At 35.5% G+C, this 23893-nt stretch overlaps 1 protein-coding gene across 2 annotated transcripts in view; it reads left to right on the plus strand.

Moving 5' to 3' along the window:
• The first annotated feature begins 2147 nt into the window (after positions 1-2147).
• ZGRF1 (zinc finger GRF-type containing 1) overlaps positions 2148-23893 on the plus strand; it is an 81184-nt gene continuing 59438 nt past the window's right edge. For both annotated transcript variants that reach the window (XM_029918264.1, XM_029918338.1), the window contains exons 1-6: positions 2148-2168; positions 3795-3875; positions 12098-12157; positions 13942-14127; positions 14442-16704; positions 20421-20494. In XM_029918264.1, coding sequence (XP_029774124.1) covers positions 2148-2168; positions 3795-3875; positions 12098-12157; positions 13942-14127; positions 14442-16704; positions 20421-20494 — 2685 coding nt within the window. The remainder of the gene's footprint in view (positions 2169-3794; positions 3876-12097; positions 12158-13941; positions 14128-14441; positions 16705-20420; positions 20495-23893) is intronic.

The raw sequence follows: 23893 nt of genomic DNA on the forward strand, positions 1-23893 counted from the left end.
TTTTTAAAATTAAATATATTTTTTTAAGTAAACCTAATGCCAACATGGGTTTGAATTCAGGACCTGGAGCTAAAGAGTTGCATGGATGCTCTAGGGGCCGAGCCAGGCAGAAGCCCCTAAACTAGTTTTGAATTCTGATTCTGCCATTTATTTTGTGGTCTTGGGCAAATTACTTACTGTTATGCACTTTCGTTTCCTTTTTTTGTAAAATAACGTAAAAATTGGAATCTATACCATAGGGTTGTGAGCACTTAAAGCATGTTAGATGTATGGCACACAGTTGCACTGAACAAATGATAGCTGTTGTTAAAGCAGGCTCATATCAATCACTGCCACATGCCCCGCACTGTGCCTGCACCACGAAGCTCTACATACGGAGAATGTCCAACACATTCAGTGGCTGGGAGCAAGTTGCTCTAAAAGAGCAGTGAAAGATGTATTTCTCTGGACATCTGTTATCTTCTTGGCATTCATTAGGCATTTAGCAATTCCTGTGGGCTTAAGGGGAGGGATGTAGGATATGGGTGCTTTATCTCTGAAAGGCAGTGCCTTTGTAGCCCTGTGTCCTGTCCTGTGACCTATGTTGTGGGCAGGTATTCATACCTCCTTTGCCTAATCCCCGCCACTCAACAGCCAGAGCAATCTCTGTAAAATCTATGTTATCTTATTCTTAAAACCCTACCCTTCCCACTGCCTTTATACTAAGTTCAAACAACTCAGCATAGCATAGAAGGCCTTTATTATTTCTCATTTTTCATTTATCTCTCTCACTATTCACTGTCTTAACTTGACTCTTTAGTTGTACTGAGTTCCTTAATCATGCTTTGCTGTGTCTTTCACGGGTCCTTGTATATATTGATTACATTTTGTAAATAAATTCCTGGCATCTTCTTTCGGTTATGGTTATTTCAGCTTACAGCCTAGTTGTTATGCTCTTTGGGAAGCCTTATTTGATGCCCTCAGGACCCACTAGGTTTATTTCTGTCATGGTTTATTCTAATTACTGATTCTCACCCTGCTCCACTGAAAATTCCTTGTTTAGGGATAGTAAATTGTTCATTTTAGCACTTCACTTTAAAGCAACATCTGGCAAGGGAAAGACTAAATAAATATTTGTAATTTATAAATAATGTGTATGTGGTATGTTGTAGGATTTTAATCTAGAATTGCGAATTATAGTTTTATTGGATCATCCTGGGTGGTTTAGTCGTGGTTCTCAAACTTGAGCATATATCACTATTACTTGCAGGGCATGTTAAAACCAAGTACAGGGTCTCACCTTAGACTTTCTGATTTCATAGGTCAGGGGAGGGACCCAAGACTTTGAGTTTCTAACTAGTTCCCAGGTGATGTTGTCCTCTTGGTCCAGGGTTCATACCTTTGGAACCAGTGTTAGAATTTTTTTTCCTTTGGCATCTCTTTTTACTTTTTCAATTCACCATCAGTAATTTTAGATTTCCAAATTTGCCCACAGTAACAATTTTATCCAGTAGCATAGGATAACTACAGTACAGTAGTAGATATTGAAAAGATTATTCCTTGCAGAGGAAATTTGTATATTTGTTCCTGGATACTATGATATGTTGACATTAAGATATAAAAGGAAAAATTCAAAACACAAGGGGGCCATCTTGTGGTGCCCACAGCAATTCAGAAAATGGAAAATTGAAGCTCTTTCCATAAGGATCCCATATGTTGGGGGAGGATCATTTTCTGATACATGTATGGGACCTGGAAAAAGTTTTCCACATTTCTAGTTACTTTATATGTAATATATATTATTGTCATGATATATATTAATAACATGTTATTATTTATGTATTTTATAGTATATATTATTTTATATATTTTACTTTTCTCTTTTAGTTTTTCTTGGCAAATTGTTTTTCTACAGGGAAGGGTCACTATTTTATTGTGTACTTGGTATCAGATAATTTGATTATACGTATGTTTCCCTTGGCAATTCGGAGAGTCTTAGAACCCTTAGATTTCTCTCTCTTGTCAAGAGTTTGTGGGAAACAGTTGTATTTGATACTTATTCTTTTCATCAGGGTTGAATATTCTTTGTCTGTTTTCATCTTAGGTGATATAAATAATTGAATAACCACGGTTATTTTCTGGACCTGACTGGTTTTTTGGAAGAAATAATGGACAGCCAGGAATTTGTTGTGAGTCTTACCAGTTTTCACTATTTCTACTTTTCTTTATTAAAAATTCTTTTTATTTTTTATATTATTATTTTTAAGATGTTATTTTCAAGTAATCTCTACACCCAACATGCGGCACTGACTCATAACCTCCAGATCAAGAACCGCATGCTTCAACCATTGAGCCAGCCCGGTGCCTCGCTGTTTCCTTGGTCTTCCTTCCAGGTTTCACAAACGTCTTGCTATGGCTGACAGATTTAACAAACAACCTCAGAACCTAAGAGCAAGACACTTAGTTAAATTTGAGTATCAAACAGTGAATAGTTTTTTTTGGTATAAGTATGCATGTCTCAAATACTGCCCTGTGTTTTATCTGGGAACCCTGTCTCTTGTCTGCTACTCAGGTTTGTTATACAGGGTCTTCTGGAACACACTCTTTGTAAGCTCTTTGTTAGGACCAGGAAATGATTTCTTTTGAAGAATTGGCATGCCTCTGCTATCTAGATTAGTGATTCTTAAACTGTTTGGTCTTAGGATCCTTTCATGCTCTAAAAAATTATTGAGGATCCCAGAGAATTTTTACTTATGGGGCTTATGTCTGTTGGTATCTTTCATATGAGAAATTGGAACAAACTTAAAAAATGTTTATTAATTTATTAAAAATATGCACTACACAGCTTAAATCATCTTTTTTATGGAAATAGCTATATTTTCCAAAACAACAACATAAGAAAACACAGAAAAGAGTAGCATTACTGTACATTTTTTTGCAAATCCTCCTAACAGTTGACCTAATGGAGGTCCGCTAGAGTCTCAGAATTCTCTGCATTCAGTCTGAAATTTAGTCTTGTGACATTGCATATATATAATCCTGGGAGACTCCATTGTACATGCCCTAAGAAACGAGAGAAAAGGCAAATAACATCATGAAAATAGTTTTGACCTCACAAACCCCTTAAAAAGTCTTGGGGACTTCTAGGAGTCTCTTGACTACATTTTGAGCACAGACCATGACTTCTGTATAACTCAACAAATACTTCCCTTCCCGCTGATGACTGATAAGCTCAAAATTATCATTGTTATTTTTTTTGAGAGAGAGAGAGAGGACGTATATAAGCCTGCATTAGAGCAGGGGAGAGGGGCAGAGGTGGGGAGAGAGAATCCTAAGCAGGTTCCATGCTTGGCACAGAGCCCAATTTGGGGCTCAACCCCACAACCCTGGGATTATGACCAGAGCTGAAATCAAGAGTCAGATGCTTAAGAGACTGAGCCATCCAGGTACCCCTCAAAATTGTTCAGTTAACTTTTCAGTTTCCTTCTTAGATTTTATCTCTCCTTTCTTCCCTGCCTTGACTTTTACTAACAAGTTTCTTTTTTAAAAATTGATGTTTTGTTGTTATTTATTATTATTTTTATTTTTTGATGTAAGCCGTATGCCCAGTGTTGGACTTGAACTCACACTGCCCAGATCAACAGTCATGTGCTGTACCACGGAATCAACCAGATACCCTGTGTTTTGTTATAACAATATCTTTTGTTTCAATAAAAAAGGTCTAAATAGTTCTTTATATGTAGGAAGGGTATAAAAATATATAACATTTAATACATATAAAAAGAAACCATTTCTTTTGTACTTTTGGAAATAAGGTACTATATACTCACCAAAAAATGAAGAAGTCAAAAGTGTGGCAAGATGGAACTCTGAAGATCACTCCCTTGGGAAACAAAGTAAGTACAAAGCAGTTGACCACAAATTCCAAGAGCTAGATTCTTGATTTTTGATTGAGTATTAAAAAGACTCTGTAGATGATAGAATGTTAAATTTGTCCATAAACTGAAACAATATGAAAACAGAAGTGGTCAGATGATTACATTATATGATTAATTTGTGCATTATAAAAGTTCAGTAAATATTACTGAATTTGTTTTGATTTTCAAAATTTGAATTAGATTTTCTATAAAACTTTTTAGGAATTTTGGCACTTTTGCCTTTGCAGGCAATGAGTTTAATGATACAAAAAATTATATTAAAATGTTTCTAACATGGTAACACAGTGAAATGGTATATACACACCATTTTGGGAATAGTTGCTGATTTTAAAAATTATGTACAGAGCACTTGTTGTTTTTATGTTTTCTTTCAATCTTTGATTGTGATATGAACCAATGAGTCTTGAGAGAATTATTTACTAGGGTGATCTTTCACTTTACTAGATACGGTGATCTTTCTATAGGTTTCTTTTCTCACCCTCCAGGATCTCCATCTGCCAAACTAATATTCCTTAATCAGTTCTCATGACCTTATGCAACACTCTTGGCACCTCCTGCTTCAAAATACCTCTTCATTTGACTTCTGTGACACCACACTTTCCTGATGTTGCTTACTGACATCTAAGTATTTTCTGTGGGCACATTCTCTTCTGAAACTTTAAATTTTTCCTTAGGACTCAGTCTTACATGTACTTATAAAGAAATACATAAAGATATAAATCTTTCTTCCTCTCCCTTTAATCCCTGTGTGTGTGTGTGTGTGTGTGTGTGTGTGTGTGTATGTAGAGAGAGAGAGAGAGAGAGAGAGAGAGAGAGAGATTGATTGATTTATTCTAAGGGAATTGGATCATGTGATTGTGGAAGCTGATAATTCCGAAGATCTATGGTTGGTAAGATGGAAACCCAGGAAAGCCAATAGTGTAGTTTCAGTATAAATGTTGGAAGGTTTGAGACTCAGGAAGAGCCAGTATTTCAGTTTGAGTAAAAAGGCAGGAGAGCACTCATGTCTCAGCTCAGAGACAGTCAGGCAGGAGTTTTTTCCTACTCAAGTATTTTATTCTCTTCAGTCCTTCCCTCACTGGATGAGGCCCACCCAATAAGGGAAAACAATCTGCTTTCTTTCTTTATTTTTTTATTGAGGTATAGTTGACATTTAACATTGTGTTAGTTTCAAGTGTACAGAGTAGTGATTTGATATTCATATACATTGCAAAATGATAACAGTAAGTTAAAAACAAAAAACACCTCTGTCACAGTTGAGTTGATAATACATGAAGTTAAGAGTCATACTTCTCAGCAGTTAAAGAGTTCTATATTCTCTCCTTAGACTACATATCTATCACTGTGAAATAATCAGGGAAACTTTTCAATATAGAAAGGCTACTTATTATTATTTTTAAATTAACAATTAGTTAAAACAATTAATAAATAATTTTGCTTTAAGCCTTCAAGTTCAACTTACACATCCTATTAACTTTAGTTAACATTCAGTAGGTTTAATGTTCAATCAACTTAAATTGAACAAATTGGATACTTTTAATTATCAGTAAATTAACATACATGGCATTTTAAATATTTTAAATTTATTTTCTTCTTTCTTTTTTTTTTTTTAAGATTTTGTTTTTAAGTAATCTACACCCAACATGTGGCTCAAATCCATAACCCTGAGATCAAGAGTCAAATACTCCTCCTACTGAGCAAGCCAGGTGTCCCTTTCTTTTTTCTTTCTTTCTTTCTCTTTCTTTCTTTTCTTTCTTTCTTTCTTTCTTTCTTTCTTTCTTTCTTTCTTTCTTTCTCTTCCTTCCTTCCTTCCTTCCTTCCTTCCTTCCTTCCTTCCTTCCTTCTTTCCTTCCTTCCTCTCTTTCTTTCTTCTTTCCTTCCTTCCTTCTTCCTTCCTCTCTTTCTTTTCTTCTTTCTTTCTTTCTTTCTTTCTTTCTTTCTTTCTTTCCTTTCTTTCCTTTCTTTTCTTTCTTTCTAAGTAATGTCTACATCCAATGTGGGGCTCAAACTCATGACTCCAAGATCAAGAGTTGTATGCCGGGGCACCTAGGTGGCTCATTGGTTGAACGTCTGTCTGATTCTTGATTTCAGCTCAGGTCAGGATCCCAGGGTTGTGGGATCAAGCCCTCTCTTGTGCTCCACATTCAGTTCAGAGCCTGTGTTGGATTCTCTCTCTCCCTCCCTCTGTGCCTCTCCCCTCCTCATGCTCTCCCTGTCTCTCAAATAAAAAAGTAAATAATAATAAAAAAATAAAAACTAAAAGAAAAAAGAAAGAATTGCATGCTGTACCCATTGATCCAGCCAGGTGGCTTTGATTTTCTTTAGCATTTTAGTTGCTGTAACAAACAAAAACCTCCCAATGCTTAAATCCTTCTAGTATATCTAGTAAATGAAACGTAAACATTGTTATTCTTAAAGCCTTGTAAATATTCTAATACTGTTTATAAACTTAGTATAATTAAGTTACCCTTCTCTTTCAATTAAAAAGTCATATATCTGGGGTACCTGGGTGCCTCATTTGAGCATCCAACTCTTGATTTCAGCTTAGGTCATGATGTCAGGATTGTAGGATCATGGCCCATGTTGGGCTCTGTGCTGAGCATGGAGCCTGCTTAAGATTCTCTTTCTCTTGGGGGTGGGCCTGGGTGTCTCAGTCAGTTAAGCATCAGACTTCAGCTCAGATCATGATCTCATGGTTTGTGAGTTCAAGCCCCATGACTGTGCTTATTGCTCAGAGCTTGGATCCTGCTTCAGATTCTGTGTCTCCTTCTCTCTCTGCCACTTCCCTGCTCATGCTGTTTCTCTTTCTGTCTCTCAAAAATAAATAAATGTGAAAAAATTTCAAAAAAAGATTCTGTTTCTCCCTCTGCCCCTCTACCCTGCCTCTACACTGCTTGCATTCTCTCTCTCTCTCTCTCTCTCTCTCTCTCTCTCTCCAAGTTAAAAAGAATAATAAAAGCCATATATCCAAAATGAATTTCTCCATTACACATTTGGAATCATAAATGTATAATCTGTCTAATCATAGATACATGTAAATTGAAACATTACAAGTACTTTTTAAAGTAAAAATTATTTTTGATTAAAATAACACAGATACTTCAAAATCATCGAATGCATAATTACTAAAACCTATTCATGATCTTAATTCAAAACAGTGATATTTTTGGTTTTATTTACTGACTTATCACTATCCAGTTTTAAATATTTCAGGAGTTAAAAGGTACTTTTCCATATTTAAGAAAAACAGTTAGAGGTACCTGGCTGGCTCAGTCCATAGAGCATGTGACTCTTGATCTCAGGGTTGTGAATTGTGAGTTTGAGCCCATTGGGTGTAGAGATTACTTAAAAATAAACAAACAAATAGATAAACTTTAAATAAAAACTTTACTGTCCCAAGTAAATTGAAGTTAAATCAGTGAACAGAAGTTACTAATTAGATTCTAGGCTGGGACTTGAGACCTAGCGTTGTATATAATCACTGTACCCCTCCCAGCATCATTAAGGGATATGCTGCACCTTGTGTTTAGTTGGAGTAACAACAGGATCTCTAAGTCCATGCCCTTTCGAGAGTGTTGGTCTCATGGTTGATATCTTAGGTTTAAGTCATGGCATTATCTAATTCTATTATTTTTAAATTTTATTTATTTTATTATTAAAAATTTTTAATGTTTATTTTTGAGAGTGAGAGAAAGAGAGACAAAGTATGAGTGGGGAGGGGCAGAGAGAGAGGGATATAGGGAATCTAAAGCAGGCTCCAGGCTCTGAGCTGTCAGCACAGAGCCTGATGTGGGGGTTGAACTCACTAACCATGAGATCATGACCTGAGCTGAAATCAGATGTTCAGCTAACTGAGCCACCCAGGTGCCCTTATTTTTTAACATTTAAATCCAAGTTAGTTAACTTATAGTGTAATAATGATTTTCGGAGTAGAATTTAGTAATTCATCACTTGCATATGACACTTCATGCTCCTCCCTACCAGTGCCCTCCATAATTCTCATCACCCATTTAGCTCATTCCTGCACCCAACACCTCACCAGCAGCCCTGTTTGTTCTTTGTATTTAAAGTCTCTTATGGTTTGTCTCCCTCTCTGTTTTTATCTTACTTTTGCTTCCCTTCCTTTACGTTCATCTGTTTTGTTTGTTAAATTCCACATATGAGTGAAATCATATGATACTTATCTTTGACTGACTTATTTCACTTAGCATAATACACTCTAGTTCTATCCACGTTGTTGCAAATGGCAAGATTTCATTCTTTTTGGTCGCCGAGTAATATTCCATTGTACTTCTTTATGCATTGTCAGTTGATGGACATTTGGGATCTTTCCATACTTTGGCTGTTGTTGACACTGCTGCTATAAACGTTGGGGTGCATGTGCCCCTTTGAATCAGTACTCCTGTATCCTTTGGATAAATACCTAGTAGTGCAATTGCTGGATCGTAGAGTACTTCTATTTTTAATTTTTTGAGGAACCTTCGTACTGTTTTTCAGAGTGGTTGCACTAGCTTGCAATTATCTAGTTCTTTTAATTTGAATAGATGAGTATCTTTGTTCTCATTCATATTTTTAAATAATTTGTCTTTAATCCATTCACTGAGCTATTCTTTTTACATATCTATATCTATATACACACACACATATTTAATAGTTTTCCTATTTGGGCCAAGTCTTCAACATCTTATAGATTTTGTCTTATATTAGAAAGACATCTGGGGCACCTGGGTGGCTTAGTCGATTAAGCGTCTGACTTTGGCTCAGGTCATGATCTTGCAATTTATGAGTTTGAGCCCTGCATCGGGCCCTGTACTGACAGCTTGGAGTCTGGAGCCTGCTTCAGATTCTGTCTCCCTCTCTCTCTGCCGCTTCCCTGCTGGTGCACTCTCCCTCTCTCTCTCTCTCTCTCTCTCTCTCTCTCTCTCTCAAAAATAAACATTAAAAAACAAAAAAGACATCTGACTAGATTTTGCATATCCGTCATGTCTTCTGGTACAAAATCATATTAGATCATGCTAGTGGTGTTATCCCACTTTATCTATAACACATATTTATTGAATGTCCATTTTATACTTTGCATTGGTAAGTTATAGGAAAACAAGAGAACTTCAAGTTAGTCCCAGCGATTTTCTGTGATCCAGGAAAGTTATACCCTTGTTCTCAAATCCAAGCCACTGCTTGCACCATTTCTCTTGCTAGTATTTAACTTTTTCTTTTCCCTGCCTGTCCAAATTCTTACTGTCACAATTACTCACCTTTCATTAATTGGGTCATCATTCAATAAACATATGTGCTCATAGGCAGTGGGAAAAGTTAAATAAGACCTATGGAGGCAATGTAAAAGACCAGTTAATGTCAAATAAACCTTAGTTTGAATCCTCATTCTTCACTTATTAGATATGTAATCTTGGCAAGTTATTTAGCCTCTCAAGGCCTATAGTTTCTTTCATAAAGTTGTCTTGAGGATTAAATAAGAAAAATGTATAAATCTCTTAACAAAGTACCTGGCACACTGAATGCAATAAATGGTAACTGTTATTATGCTTTCTGTCTTCAAGGAGCTTTTGTCTAAGAACATAAAGATTATAATATATAAAGAGATATGCTTAGGGTTCTATGAGAATACAAAGGAGAGATGTCAGAGTCTGACTCTGGTTCAGAGAAGTCTTCCCAGATGAAGAATATTTTTTAAGTATTTGATTTGTTTTGTAAACAGAATTGATAGTTTGGAGGGAGGGAAGCTAAAGATGGTATCATAACTATAACAACATAGAGGTATGAAGCGATAGTAAACATTTGGGGAGCTATAAACAAATATGTCTGGAATGAAGGACTCATTGCGAAATTGTAGAATATAGCTAAAGAGGCGGCCACGAGTCATGTCATGAAGGACTTTGTAGTCTTTGCTTCAGGAGCCAGTGAAGAATTATGAGTAGAAGAGTGACATAATCATGTTTCTATTTTAGAAAGATTGCTTTGGCAGCAATGTGTATCGTAACTTCTATGCTGTGTAGGATGAAAGATTGGAGTTAGGAAGGCTGTAGACTAAAGAATAATGTAGACAAAAAGTGATGGGGGTCTGACCAAGCAGGCATTAGCGATGACAGTGGAGGGAAAGGATGATGAGGGAGAAATTATGAAAATATTATAGAATCTTAAGGTCTTAGATGTGAAAGGTGAGGAGAACCCACAATGACTTTCAGGTTTTTGTATTATTATGGTTTTGAGATAGGATATCTCAAAAAAAGAAAAAACAAGTTTGGGAGGAAAAATTAAGATTTTGAGTTTCATTTTTTGAACTGACTGAATTTTTTACTGTCCTAGGAACATTTAAGTAATTGGCTCTACAGACCTGGAGCTCAGGAAAGTTCTGGGCCATTGATATAGATAGATTGGGGGTATATGGCATTTAGATATTTGAAGCTCCTGGAGTGGATACATTCATTTATTCGTTTAATAGATATCTTTTGAGCACCTGTTATGAGTTACACACTATTCTAGGGGATGCAGAGAGAACAAAACACATAAATCCCTAACTTCATGGAAACACCATGGAGGAAACAGACCTATAAACTAAATGAATATGTATCGCAGTGCGTTAGGGAAACAACGGGTAGGGCGAGCAAGGGTGAGAATGGAGATAAAGGGGATTATGTGGGCCTTATTGGTCATTGTAAGAACTTTTGTTCTTATTCTTTGGGAGCTGTGGAGACATTGGAAGGATTTGAACAGAATCATGACATGATCTGGTTTGTGTGGATGATATCGCCAAAGAATGGAGTAGAGAATGTAAAGAATAGAGGGAGACAGGGCCTTTTGAAAGAGTTGTATTGAGATACAATTCACAAACTTTTCAATTCACCCATTTAAAGTATTCAATTTAATGTTTCTTAGTATATTCAGTATGGTCAGTATTTTGCTGACCATTACTATAATTTTAGAACATTCGTTACCCCAAAAAGAAATCCCGTATCTACTAATGGTCACTACTCAGTACCTAGCTCCCAGCCTTAAGCAACCACTAATCTACTTGCTGTCTCATTAGATTTGCCTATTCTGGACTTCTCACATGAATGGAATTATATAATATGTGTTCTTTCATTGAATGACTACTTTCACTTAGCATGTTTTCAAGGTTCATCTATGTTGAAACATGTGTCAATACTTTATTCCTTTTTAGTCTTCAGTAATAGTCTATTGTGTGGCTATGTCACATTTTATTTATCCATTCTTCAACTGGCATACATATAAGTTGTTTCCACTTTTTGGCTGTTATGTGTATTGTTGGTATGAGCATTTGTGTGCAATTTTTTGTGAAGATCTATGTTTTCATTTCTCTGTATGATCATGTGGCATATCATGTTTAATTTTTTAAGAAACTGCCAAACTATTTTCCAAAGTGATGGGAACAGAAATAGCTAAGGGACTAGTGGAGAAACTGGTATAAAAAATGGCTAGAGACACAAGGAGAAAGCCAGAAAGTTATAATTACCTTAGCTTCATTTTTTTCCTCATATGCCATACTTCAACAAGTTTTATTCCTTATGCCCCATAAACAAGTGTCTATCCCAGTGCTGATGACTTATTTCAAGCGCTGATCATCTCCCTGATCCTCCATGCCACACCATTACCGTAATCTCTTGACTCATGTTGCCTCCTGTTTTACCCTCTGATGCATTCCAATTCTATTTTCTGTCCAGTTCCATCCCAGAATTTTCTGGTAGAGATTAAATTTGTGAATTCCTTATATGTATACCTTTGCTCTCTTGCACTGACTGAATAGTTGCTTAGGAAACATTTGAAATAGATGCACTTTTTATTCTTTTTTTAAAAATGTTTATTTATTTTGAGAGAGAGAGAGAGAGAGAGAGAATAAGTGTGCTCAAATTGGGGAGGGGCAGAGAAAGCGGGGACAGAGGATCTGAAGCGGCCTCTGCACTGACAGCAGCAAGCCCAACGTGGGCTCTACCTCATGAACCATGAGATCGTGACCTGAGCGGAAGTCACACACTTAACTGACTGAGCCACCCAGGTGCCCTGAAATAGATGCACTATCTAGTCCAAAACAAAGTGGGGAATTCTTTCATTATATGATTTACTTGTGTAACAATTTTGATTTGCTATTTATTGAAGATTGTTTAAGTAGAATTCTATTTAACATTTATTTTGTTTTAATACAGGCAATTTTATATGATGACAAAGGAGAATGTTTGGAGAGTATATTTCTTAAGTGCCTTGAGGTATTTTAATGTTTCTATCTTATTTTTAAGTTATTTAAATCTATATTTAGGTGAAAAAAATCTTTTTCCTTTATGAATACTATGAATTAATGTAGTATAATGTAGTACTTATTGAACATTTATTATTAGCCACACTCGGTGCTAAAAACTTTTAGATATTGTTTCATTTAATTTTTACACAACCCTGTGATTTTTATAGATTAGGAGTGCAGTACAGAAAGGTTAAGTAACTTGCTCATATTCATAGGGTTACAGTGGCAGTGCTGGGATTCAAACCCAGAAAGTGACCCTGTAGCCTAACTCTATTACATGGTCTTGACAGGCTGAGAACTACAGTGGGAAGTATTTTGTGAAATTTTCCTATTTATAATATTATCTCAAATATTCTGTTTTTCCCTTTTGGGGGAAGTAAAAGGGAACTAAAGGCATATTTCAGTAAGAAGAATAAGGCTATTAAAGTGGGTCACTCTGGGTTCATTTCCCACTTTCAAATGCTTTCTAGCTAACTTCTCTCTAACTTCTCTACTTTTTACAAAATGTTGAGCATAGACAGACTTCATTGAGTTGGTCTAAAAATTTGAAATAATTTATGTAAAGTGCTTAGCAGTTTAGTATGGTTATTCTAAAAGTGTTAAAATGCATATATTCTTGTTATCATTGTGTTGATTTTGGCCATGGTGTTAAATCTTTTAAAATTTTATGTGACATTAATAGTGGTTGTGATGTTTTAAAAATTATCATAAACAAGGTCTAGGAAAAGCACTATCTTAGTTATTTCATTTTAAATGAAATTATTTTATTTTAAATGAAATGTTATTTCATTTTAAATCAGTTTATTTAATTGAATTTTCATTTAAATGATTTTTATTTCATTTTAAATGATTTGTTATTATTTCATGTAAAATCATTTCATTAGTAAAGACTAAGTGCATTATCTGAGATAAGACACAGATTTTGCGTCTTACCAGCTAGCTTAATAATCTTATTTCTATGCTGCAGAGATGGTGGCAAGTGCTATGTTTGGGAGATTTTTTGTTTTGTTTTTTTAAAATATTTTGTTTATGGGACACCTGGGTGGCTCAGTCAGCTAATCATCACCCACCCTCAACTGAGGTCATGATCTCATGGTTTGTGGGTTTGAGTCCCATGTCAGACTCTGTGCAGACAGCTCAGAGACTGGAGCCTGCTTCAGATTCTGTGTGTGTGTGTGTCTCTCTCTCTTTCTGCCCTCCCCCGCCCCTGCTCATGCTCTGTCTCTCTCTCTCTCAAAAATAAATAAAGATTAAAAAAATATTTTGTTTATTGAAGTAATTAAAATGCTTTTATGATTTTTAAGCAATTACTAATGTATAATAATATTTAATTTGTTACAATTATGAGCAGATAGTTCACATAAATATATAAGGATATGTAATTTATATTTAATAGCTTAATTTAAAAAATTATGTTTAGCTCTTGGTGAACTTCGTCAGAGAGGGCATACTTGTCCTTCTTGTCTTTATATCTCCTGCATGCAAAAAGGGTCTCTCGTATGTGTATTATCAAATAAATAAATTAATGACAAATTTTTTGCTTTATTATTATTTTTTGTACTCATTGGTAATTAACGAGTAGATAATAATAAAGAGTTATTGAGTCATACATTTAACAATTATTTTTTGAACATCTGTTGTGTCTTGCTAGTAGTGTTAGCAACCTAGTGGAACAAATAATTAGATGTATATGATTTTAAATTTGTGTTTTAGAATTTATTTATTCTTTAAAATTTATTCTTTAAAATTTAGGTGAAGCCTGGAGATGACTTAGAAGGTGATCGATACTTAATCACAGTTGAGGAGATTAAAGTTGCTGGAAGCATAGCTATGAAACAGGATGTCAGTAAAGAAGCACCAGAGTTAAGTCCAAGGAGGTTTACATCTTCTGGCCGGTTCCTTGGATGTAAGCCTGCTGGTTTAAAAAGGAAGTTTACTGTAAGTGTCTCTGTTGAAAATAATAAATCAATATATATTTATAATGTTGTTCGAAGAAGTAGTGAATTTGGCTATTGTACTCTGTATCATTAAAATGATACTTCATAGTATATATTCAGGTAGAAAAGTAAACCCTAATTAGAAGAATCTTAATACAAATGAGTGTTAACATTTTAATTTAACATATTTTGTATCTTTTTACTTTATCTTGCAAAACAAACTCCTTTTTTTTCTTTCCTTTTTTTTGGTGCCAGTTCATTTTACACTTTCTTTATAGATAATGGAATAGCTAATAATTGTTTTAATATTTTTAGGGTTTTCGAGGACCACGTCAAGTGCCAAAGAAAATGATTATTACAGAAAATGGTGAATCAGCTGCATCACTTGAGGCTAAGAAACCTGGCCCTAATTTTCTTTCTCCCTTGTATAGCACACCCCCTTTGTTTTCTGTTGCTGGCAAGAAAGATACAAATAATATGCCAATAGACCCTGAGAACATTGTCACTTCCAGGAACAGAGAAGCAAATAGCTCACATTTTTCTTCAGTTGTCTGTACTCCATCTTTTAAGAGCAACCCAGAAATGCTATATGAAGAAAATTATTCTTGCTCTCCTGTCTGTTCTGTAAATAAGCATTCAGATTCTTTACTGACTAATGAGGCCATAAAAAAAGATGATTTGGCATCTCACTCTTTGGGAGTTTCACAAAATATCAGAAGCAAAGCACAAATAGTAGCTCTTTTGAAGTCCAAATCAACTATGTGTGAAGAGCTAAATTCTGGGATTACAGAACATCTCCCTCAGATACAACTACAAGGAAGTATAAACATTCCTACTAAACCAAAGTGCATAATTGAACAGGAGTGTGCTGAAGTGAAGAGCACAGAAAGTTTACACTACCAGCATCCATCAGAAAAAACCATGAGAAATAAAAGTCGATGGGCCATGTATTTATCCTCACAGAATTCACCTGTACATTCTTCTACTGAAGATGGAAATAATATAGAAGGGAGAACCAAGGCCCAGAGAGACAATATAAATTTAAATTTGAAAGACCTTTTGGTACAAGAAAAGATACAGTTCTCTGAAACATGTGCTGAAGAGGGTAAGAAGTATAATGAAGACAAGCTGGTAGATGCTAATGATCAATCTTGGGATCAGGAAGTAAAAGTGGAAATTCCTTCACTCTGTGAAGGCAACCATGTACCAGTGACCTGTAGCAATGTAGAGAATGAGGGCTTATTATCAGAACCTGACATTCAAAAAAGTAATAAAATACCTGTTAATGAAAATGGCCGGATGTGTCCAAAAGGATCAGTTCTCATTAGAGAAAATACTCAGGAGATAAATATATGTGGAACACCAGAAGAGTACAGACAGCCAATGTCGTTTCTGCCAGAATCTGAACATCTACAGATTGAATCTTCTATAAGTAACAATTCTAGGATCTCTGGGGACTTTACCAACATGCTTTCTGAAAGTAATACTGGAAATGAAAGTCTTCATAATATTGCCAAACCTATGAGCAATGTAACACAGCCTCTTGTGGAGGTGACTTTTAATCTGAGCAATTTTGAAACCAGTGACACTGAGGAGGAGTCACAGGAAAACAACAGAATTTCCCAGGAATCAGGGAGTTGCGTAAAGGAAACTTTGGTTAATGACAGTAGTCCAAGTGTTCAAAAGAGATGTGAAGATAGAAGCTGTAAGAAAGTTGGCAGTGAACATTTGTCTCTCTTAACGTCTATTGGGGATAAACCTACAGAGACTTTTACTATTAAAGAGACTCTTCCATCACAGTTTTGTGATAAAGTTTATGAGGGTTTTGACACAGAATCTTGGAAAGCTGGAAACATTAGAAGAGAAACAGAAGAGTATAGTGACACATTAAGCAATTTTGACTCATCCTTAGAGTGGACTGATGATGTATATGTAGATAATAATGAAGATGTTAATACATCTATTCAAAAAGTGAGAATTAACTATGATACTGCTTTACTACTGAGTAAATCTAAAGATGTAAGCTCAAATTTACATATTCCTCATTTAAACATAGCCACTAATCAGACTCCTGAAAGTAGCCTAGTTTCAGACCAGGATGAGCCTCAGCCATTTATTATGGGAAGTAATTTAGACAACGATGAATGGGTTTTACCATCAACTTCTAGCAGTGATATCAGTATCCAACAATTAAATGTCCATCAGAATCACTCTGAAGAAAGTATTGCACTTGATAAATCAAATACTCAAGTTTCTAATTCTTTATTTTACCCTCTGGGAAAAAATCATCCAATTTTCAAAGACGCAGAAATGTGTATTCCTGAATCTGAAGATTTGGGAGGGATTAGTTTAGACCATGACCATATTGAAGTAGAAACTGCTGAGGAAAGTGAACAATATGGGAATCTTCCTAGAAATCCTTCAGAATTCTCTGGATTAGTAAATAACATTTCCCTTTTAAAGTCATTGTCTGAACACAGTACGGCTTTAGAAGGCTTGGAAATATTGAAAAAGAAAACTACTGCCTTTAAACAACAAGGAACTCTGCAGACAAATGAACTGGACAGCAATCCTGAAGGTTAGATTGGCATGTTTGTTTTGAATTGTTCTCTGTATAACTCTAAGGATAAAAAGTGTTTGCTTTGGAGGCTACATTAAAAAATTGCATAGTATTGGGTCATCTGGTTGGCTCAGGGTTGAGCGTCCAATTCTTGATTTTGGCTCAGGTCATGATCTCATTGTTCGTGGGTTTGAGTCCTGTGAAGGCTTCATGCTGACAGTGCAGGGGCTGTTTAGGATCCTCTGTTTCTCCCTCTCTGCCCCTTCTTTGCTCATTCTTTCTCTCTCTCTCTCTCTCTCAAAATAAACAAACTTAAAGAATTACATGGTATTTAAATAGGTAATACATGTACTTGGTAAAATCAATTCTAATATGAGATAATATAGTCAAAAGTAAGTCACCTTTCTGCTGCAATCCCTCAGGCCAATCCTCAGAATTAGCCCCAGTTTCCTTCCAGCATATCCTTCTGGAGATATTCTAAGCACATATAAGCATAAACGGCATATATAAGCGATGTGTGTGTAAATATCCATTCCTGTCATACAGTTTTAGACATGTGCTGGAAGGTACTTTTCTTTTTTTGAGAGAGAGAACACAAGTGAGTGAGCAGCAGATAGAGGGAGAGGGAGAGAGAGAAGTGGGGCTCACTCTGACCCAAAGAGGGGCTCAAGCTAATGAACTGTAGGATCATGACCTGAGTTGAAGTCATATGTTTAACCAACTGAGCCACCCAGACACCCTGCTGGAAGACACTTTTAAAAATTAACTATGAGTTCATATTGATATCTCTAATTCCAGTTCTAAACCACAGGGTTCTTCCTGTCCTTCCATTTCATGATTATATTACTTAAAAAAATTTTTTAATGTTTTATTTATTTTTGATAAAGAGACAGTGAGAGCAGGGGAGGGTCAGAGAGAGAGAGGGAGACACAGAATCTGAAGACAGGCTCTAGGCTTTGAGCTAGCTGTCAGCACAGAGCCTGACGCAGGACTCAAACCCACAAACCATGAGATCATGGCCTGAATTGAAGCCTGACGCTCAACCGACTGAGCCACCCAGGCGCCTCCCTGATAGGTTTCTTTAAAATGTAGTTTGGTGGCATTTGACAGTTTGTTTTCTAAAAAATAAAGGAGAAATTTTATGAAAAATAAGTAGGAATTGATATAATTATGCAATATCATATAAGGATATAAATCCCTAATATTAATATTAAGTCTTGGGAATTAAAGAATTTAGTTTTAAGAAATCTTTTTTCTTATCAAGTTGAAAAGAAGATTGCAGTTAATTCTTATTATAGTAGTTTTATTCTATAAAATCAGTGTAAACACTGAATTAGTGAAAAATGAGTCATTGCTTTTAGGGGTAGTTTCCTTCAAACCTCTGGTCAAAGCATTTTCATCAGCTGATCAAAATCTTGTTTCTATCTGTTTCCATTTAAAGACATTAATATATGTTGATCCATTAACAGTGAATTTATAGTGAACAGCACAATGACTAATGTGCGAAAGAAACATCTATCATGGTGCATGTGTATGGGTCAGTATGTTAAGTGTCCGACTCTTGGTTTTTGGCTCAGGTCATGATCTCATGGTTTGTGAGTTGGAGCCTCACATCAGGCTCTGCGCTCACTGTGTGGAACCTGCTTATGATTCTCTCTCTCCCTTTCTCTCTGCCTCTCCCCTGCTTGCTTGCTGTCTCTCTCTCTCTCTCTCTCTCTCTCTCTCTCTCTCTCTCTGTCTCTCAAAATAAGTGAATAAGTAAATAAACTTAAAAAAGAGAAAAGAAATTTACATAACACACGTTTTCTTTGTAAGGGACACCACAGCCCTCTTGAACTTAGGAATACTAGATAGCACTATGCTTAGGGAATATTTTAAATAGCACAGTCCCTTACAAAAAGCCCCCAAATACAAAAAATGTAGTAAGTAGATGACAAAAAGGACACTTGTTTATGTATGAAAGCTCCAGTAGGCAAGTCTTGCCTTGTTCTGCATCAGTTGGAAATGTGCATGTTGGGCAACTTATTTTTTGTGTTCTGTGTGTTTACAAATGACCTCAAAAACACAGGGTGTTGATTTTGGGTTTCCAAATAAATTTTAGTGCATAGGTAGGAGCTATGAGTGATGAAGATTGACTGTATTTTTTATCTGATATAAATATATTTCTCCAAAATGGAATTTTGGTTTTCTTAAGACAATCTGAGAAAATTAATACAGAATTAGAGATGAGTTCGTTTTACCACCAATTTAGGATATGTGAATATGTTTTAAAAAAAAGATTTTCTTCAGTAGATTAAAGTTTTTATAAGATAATTGAGTATATCTTAGAAATGTTAATTTAGAATTTTATTCTTGAGTGAAGGCAGAGGAAAAAACACCTATTTTCATGCAGTGCCTGAAAATCTTTTTAGAAATAGCAATCAAGTTCCAAGATCCACTTATTTTTATTTCATTTAGTGTATTCTGAATTTTAACAGGAAAATAATCAAACCAGAAATAACAATTGATTAAAAAATTATAGTATTGGTGACTTTAGAAGGAATTGGAATGATTGGATATGCTCTTTTTTTTAAGAAAAAAACAATCCTATTTTGAAGCAAGGTGGGATGTCCTGGCCACTCCTGGCCTTTGAATTCAGTAGACTTGCCAACTTCTCTGTCTCAGAATCTTTTTACTTGTGCCTTCTGTCGAACACTTTTACCTCATGCATAGCTGGTGGCCTTTTCTTATATTCAGATCTCAACTTAAAGTCACTTACCACAAGAGATCTTTCCAATCATCCTATCTTGCATTACTTTATGAAGCTCTTTTGTATCATAATCTGAATTAATGCAGTTTGTTTGTTTATTCTATGCCTCTCCGTTTTCAAGGGATTCCCATTTTCCCAGTGCCTGGCATGATGCACTTTGGAAATAATTGAAGTTTTTTTGTTTTTTCTCCAACCATAGTCAAATGGGTTTAAAATAGTCCCAGAAATAGGATTAAGTTCTTTTTTTCTTTTCTGTGTTTGCACTTAGCAGCCATGTAGTGGTGGTCTTGGCTTTGTTCAAACAGTTAATATTCCATTTTTAGAATTTTTAGTACAGGTTATTAGCTGTTTACTCAGTATTTTTCAAATCGTTTGAAAAAAGGAAGCATTTTTAATATTGACTTAGAAAGTATCCAAAAAATTTTTTTGTTTAAAGTTTTATCATGAAAATGTTTGAACATACAGAGAATAGACAGTGAATCCTCAAATATCCCAAATCCAGAATCAACAATTTTCAAGACTACCTTATCTTCACATTGAAGTTGTATTTCTTGTTTCATTCAGTTTTAGGTATTTTTTTTAAAGATTTTATTATTATTATTATTTTAAATGTATTATTTTGAGAGAGAGTGTATACCCATGCACACACTTGTGCGAGTGGGGCCAGGGTGAGGCAGAGAGAGGGAGAGAGAATCTCAAGCAGGCTCAGTGCTGTCAGCACGGAGGCTTGATCTCTCGTGAGACCATGACCTGGGCTGAAGTCAACAGTAAGACGCTTAACTGACTGAGCCACCCAGGTGCCCCAAAGATTTTATTTTTAAGTCATATCTACACCCAATGTGGGGCTGAACCTACAACCCCAAGATCAAGAGGTGCACGCTCTACCAACTGGGCCAGCCAGGCACCCCTAGAAAGAAGTTTTTAAAAAGTTTAAAACACTACTATATGTATGATAAATACGATAATTTCATTTTGTCTATTATAGCCAGGAAGCTATTGACTGCAGCAGTTTCACACACTTTACCAACGTTTCCTCATCTGAACCAGGATTCTCAACAGGTACATCTTTTTTTCCCCTATCAGCATATTCTTATATTTTTGGCATAGAATGTTGTTATTTGTAATGAGGTTATAGTAATATAAAGGGTCCCCAGCTGTCTTGGTTCATGACTCCCCCACACCCTGTATCTCTAATTTTTTTCATTATATCCCTTGGCCAAAAAAGAAAAACCAAACCTGGCAATTCCATTTATTAAGTAGTTAGTAGTATTAAACAACATAGTATTATATCCCAGTAATTTAATAAGCTTTTTATTTTTTCCATTTTTATTGATATAAAAGACATATAATGTTGTAATCAGTTTAAGTTGTACAACATAATGATTTGATATATGTATAATGAAATGATTACTGTAAACATTTTATTTATTTATTTTTTATTTTTAACATTGTTTAGTTTACATCCAGGTTAGTTAGGATATGTTATAACAATGATTTCAGGAGTCCTTAATGCCCTTTTAGCCCACCCTCCATCCCACAACTCCTCCAGCAACCCTCTGTGCTCTATATTTAAGAGTCTATTATGTTTTGTCTCCCTGCCTCTTTTTAAATTATTTTTGCTTCTCTTCCTGTATATTCATCTGTTTTGTATCTTAAATTCCTCATATGAGTGAAGTCATATGATACTTGTCTTTCTCTGGTTTCACTTAGCATAATACCCTCCAGTTCTATCCATGTGGTTGCAAATGTCAAGATTTCATTCTTTTTGATGGCCGAGTAGTACCCTGTTGTGTATATATACACCCCATCTTCTTTATCCATTCATCTGGTGATGGACATTTGGACTCATACTTTGGCTATTGTCAATAGTGCTGCTATAAACATTGGAGTGCATGTGCTCTTCCAAAATAGCACACCTGTATCCCTTGGATAAATACCTAGTAGTGCAACTCCTGGGTTGTAGGGTAGTTCTATTTTTAATTTTTTGAGGAACCTCCATGCTGTTTTACAGAGTGGCTACACAAGTTTTTATTCCCACCAGCAGTGCAAAAGAGATCCGCTTTCTCTGCATCCTTGCCAACATCTGTTGTTGCCCAAGTTGTTAATGTTAGCCATTCTGACAGGTGTAAGGTGGTATCTCACTGTGGTTTTGATTTGGATTTCTCTGAGGATAAGTGATGTTGAGCATTTATTTTTCATGTGTCTGCTGCCATATGGGTGTCTTCTTTGGAGAAGTGTCTATTCATGCCTTTTGCCCTTTTCTTCATTGGATTATTTGTTTTTTGGGTGTTGGGTTGGTAAGTTCTTTATAGATTTTTGGATACTAACCCTTTATCTGATGAGTTAGTTGCAAATATTTTCTCCCATTCTGTCAGTTGCCTTTTAGTTTTGCTGATTGTTTCTTTTGCTGAGCAGAAGCTTTTTATTTTGATGAGGTCCCAATAGTTCATTTTTGCTTTTGTTTCCCTTGCCTTTGGAGATGTGTTGAGTAAGAAGTTGCGGTAAGCATTTTATATTTAAACAAACACAATCACTGATAGAATGTATGCATTTTTGGTCACTGCTCAGCTTCCCAAACCTTGGAATAATTAGTTCATGTTTTGTTTCTCCTGGTAATTGATTTTTTTTTATCATAGCAATTTCTGAAAACTCAGCTTTACAAAGATATGGTGCCCTTGCGAGAAATGACATAAGACCTGTTGTTCAAATGGAACTACCTTGAGTTAGTAGTTCATTCAGTAGAGATCAATAGAGGTCAAATGACACTGTATTTCCTTTAAATTTAAAACATCTTATGGAGCCCATGTTGAGTTCCCTGTGGCACGCCAAAGTACCTTGAACAGTTTGGGAACCATTGTAGTAATAAAACTAGTAGTACTAATACATACATTGAAATTCTAGAATAAAATCCTCTAACTTAGTGTCTCTCAGTGGGGATACTATTAGCGTATTTAGAGGAATAGTTCATGTGGCCCTGCTCTTTCAAAAAGATACGTTTGAAAGAAAAGAAAGTAAAATGTTTTATTTGCCCCATTTTGTATCTTATTCTATTTTTCATATTACTGTTTTTTAATAATCTTGATTTTTTTCTCTTTTAATTACAGAAAAAAGTGAAGAAAAATAAAACAACCTACTGAGATATTTTTAATGTTTCCAGAATTTTTTGGCCTATTTTTAAAAATATGTTTAGATTGATGTATACAAATAGTTTTGTGAATAGGTTTATTACTGTCTTTAATCTGAAAAATCAGAATTGTGGTTTGGTTTACTAGCTCTCAGCTTTTCCTTTGCTCTAAGGAAGCTTGCCTTCTCGGCTACTCTGTCTTTCTTCTGGGCAAGAGACATTTTGGGATGGTTCCACCTCTTCTTTTTAACTTCTTTCTTAGGCTTCTTAAAAATTGGATTCTCTTGTACAGCAGCATGAGCTTTCTTATATATCTCCATCATGCCTGGAGTTCTTTATGTTCTTTATGTATCAGAGAATTGTTTCTCATAAGCATCTTAGTCTTCTTCCATTAGTAACACATAATCTGCAACATTCTGACCCAAGATGTGCTTCCCATGTACTTCTGCATTGAATTCCTTGCTTTCTCAGTCATAACCAAGGAATCGTTTGGTACTATGAGGGAGAGACAAACCTCCATCCACAGCTCCTTTGCGGGCCTCCCAGACTTTATTTCCAGTAGGCGTCTGGCAAGCCGTGTATCCAAATAGCAGGTGAAGGCACCAGATTGACCATCAGTACTTTGCACATTATATTCATCTCGGCACCTCCACTTGGCCTTCATAGACTTTGTCCATGCCAAACCTACTGAGAAGCCTGTGGGCCAGCAGCAGGCCAGTACAGTATGCTGCAGCAGGATTTGTCAGGCCAACCTTTGCACCATACTTTGGGAGTTCAGGTCCTTAGGGTACAGAAACTATCTTACCTCCTTCTGTATGAGCATTAGCAATCTGACAAACGAGATGTTTCTGTCGGTTACACAAAGTATCATCCTGTATTAAGGTGTGTTGTACTTATTTTTATCCTAAATTACCAAGCACTTCAAGCATATTAATCAGCTTTGTGCTTTTGTCTTCTAAATTTCACTTGGTATCTCCTGAAGTAAGTCTTATTCTTGACAACTTTAATAAACCCTATCCTGCGGAACAGAGATTGGCATTGGCGGTTTGCTACCAAGCAGTTAACTATATCTTTTAGAGGTTACTACTATTCCATCCTATGGATATCCTGTGCTCTTTGGACAAGCAGTGCCCTATTTTGAACATTTAGGTTGTTTCCAGCATTTTGCTTGGATAAATAAAATATTAGTAAATGTTTTTGCACATAAATCATTGTTTTCATTTAAGTTATTTCCTTAGATGTTGAGTCCCAGAAGTGGAACTGGTAACTTGAAAGGCTAAGAACAATGTTCTTGATATATGTTATCAAATTTAAAAGTCTCACTGTTTTACAAT

The sequence above is a fragment of the Suricata suricatta genome, chromosome 1, assembly GCF_006229205.1.
Source record: "Suricata suricatta isolate VVHF042 chromosome 1, meerkat_22Aug2017_6uvM2_HiC, whole genome shotgun sequence".
Taxonomy (NCBI): domain Eukaryota; kingdom Metazoa; phylum Chordata; class Mammalia; order Carnivora; family Herpestidae; genus Suricata; species Suricata suricatta.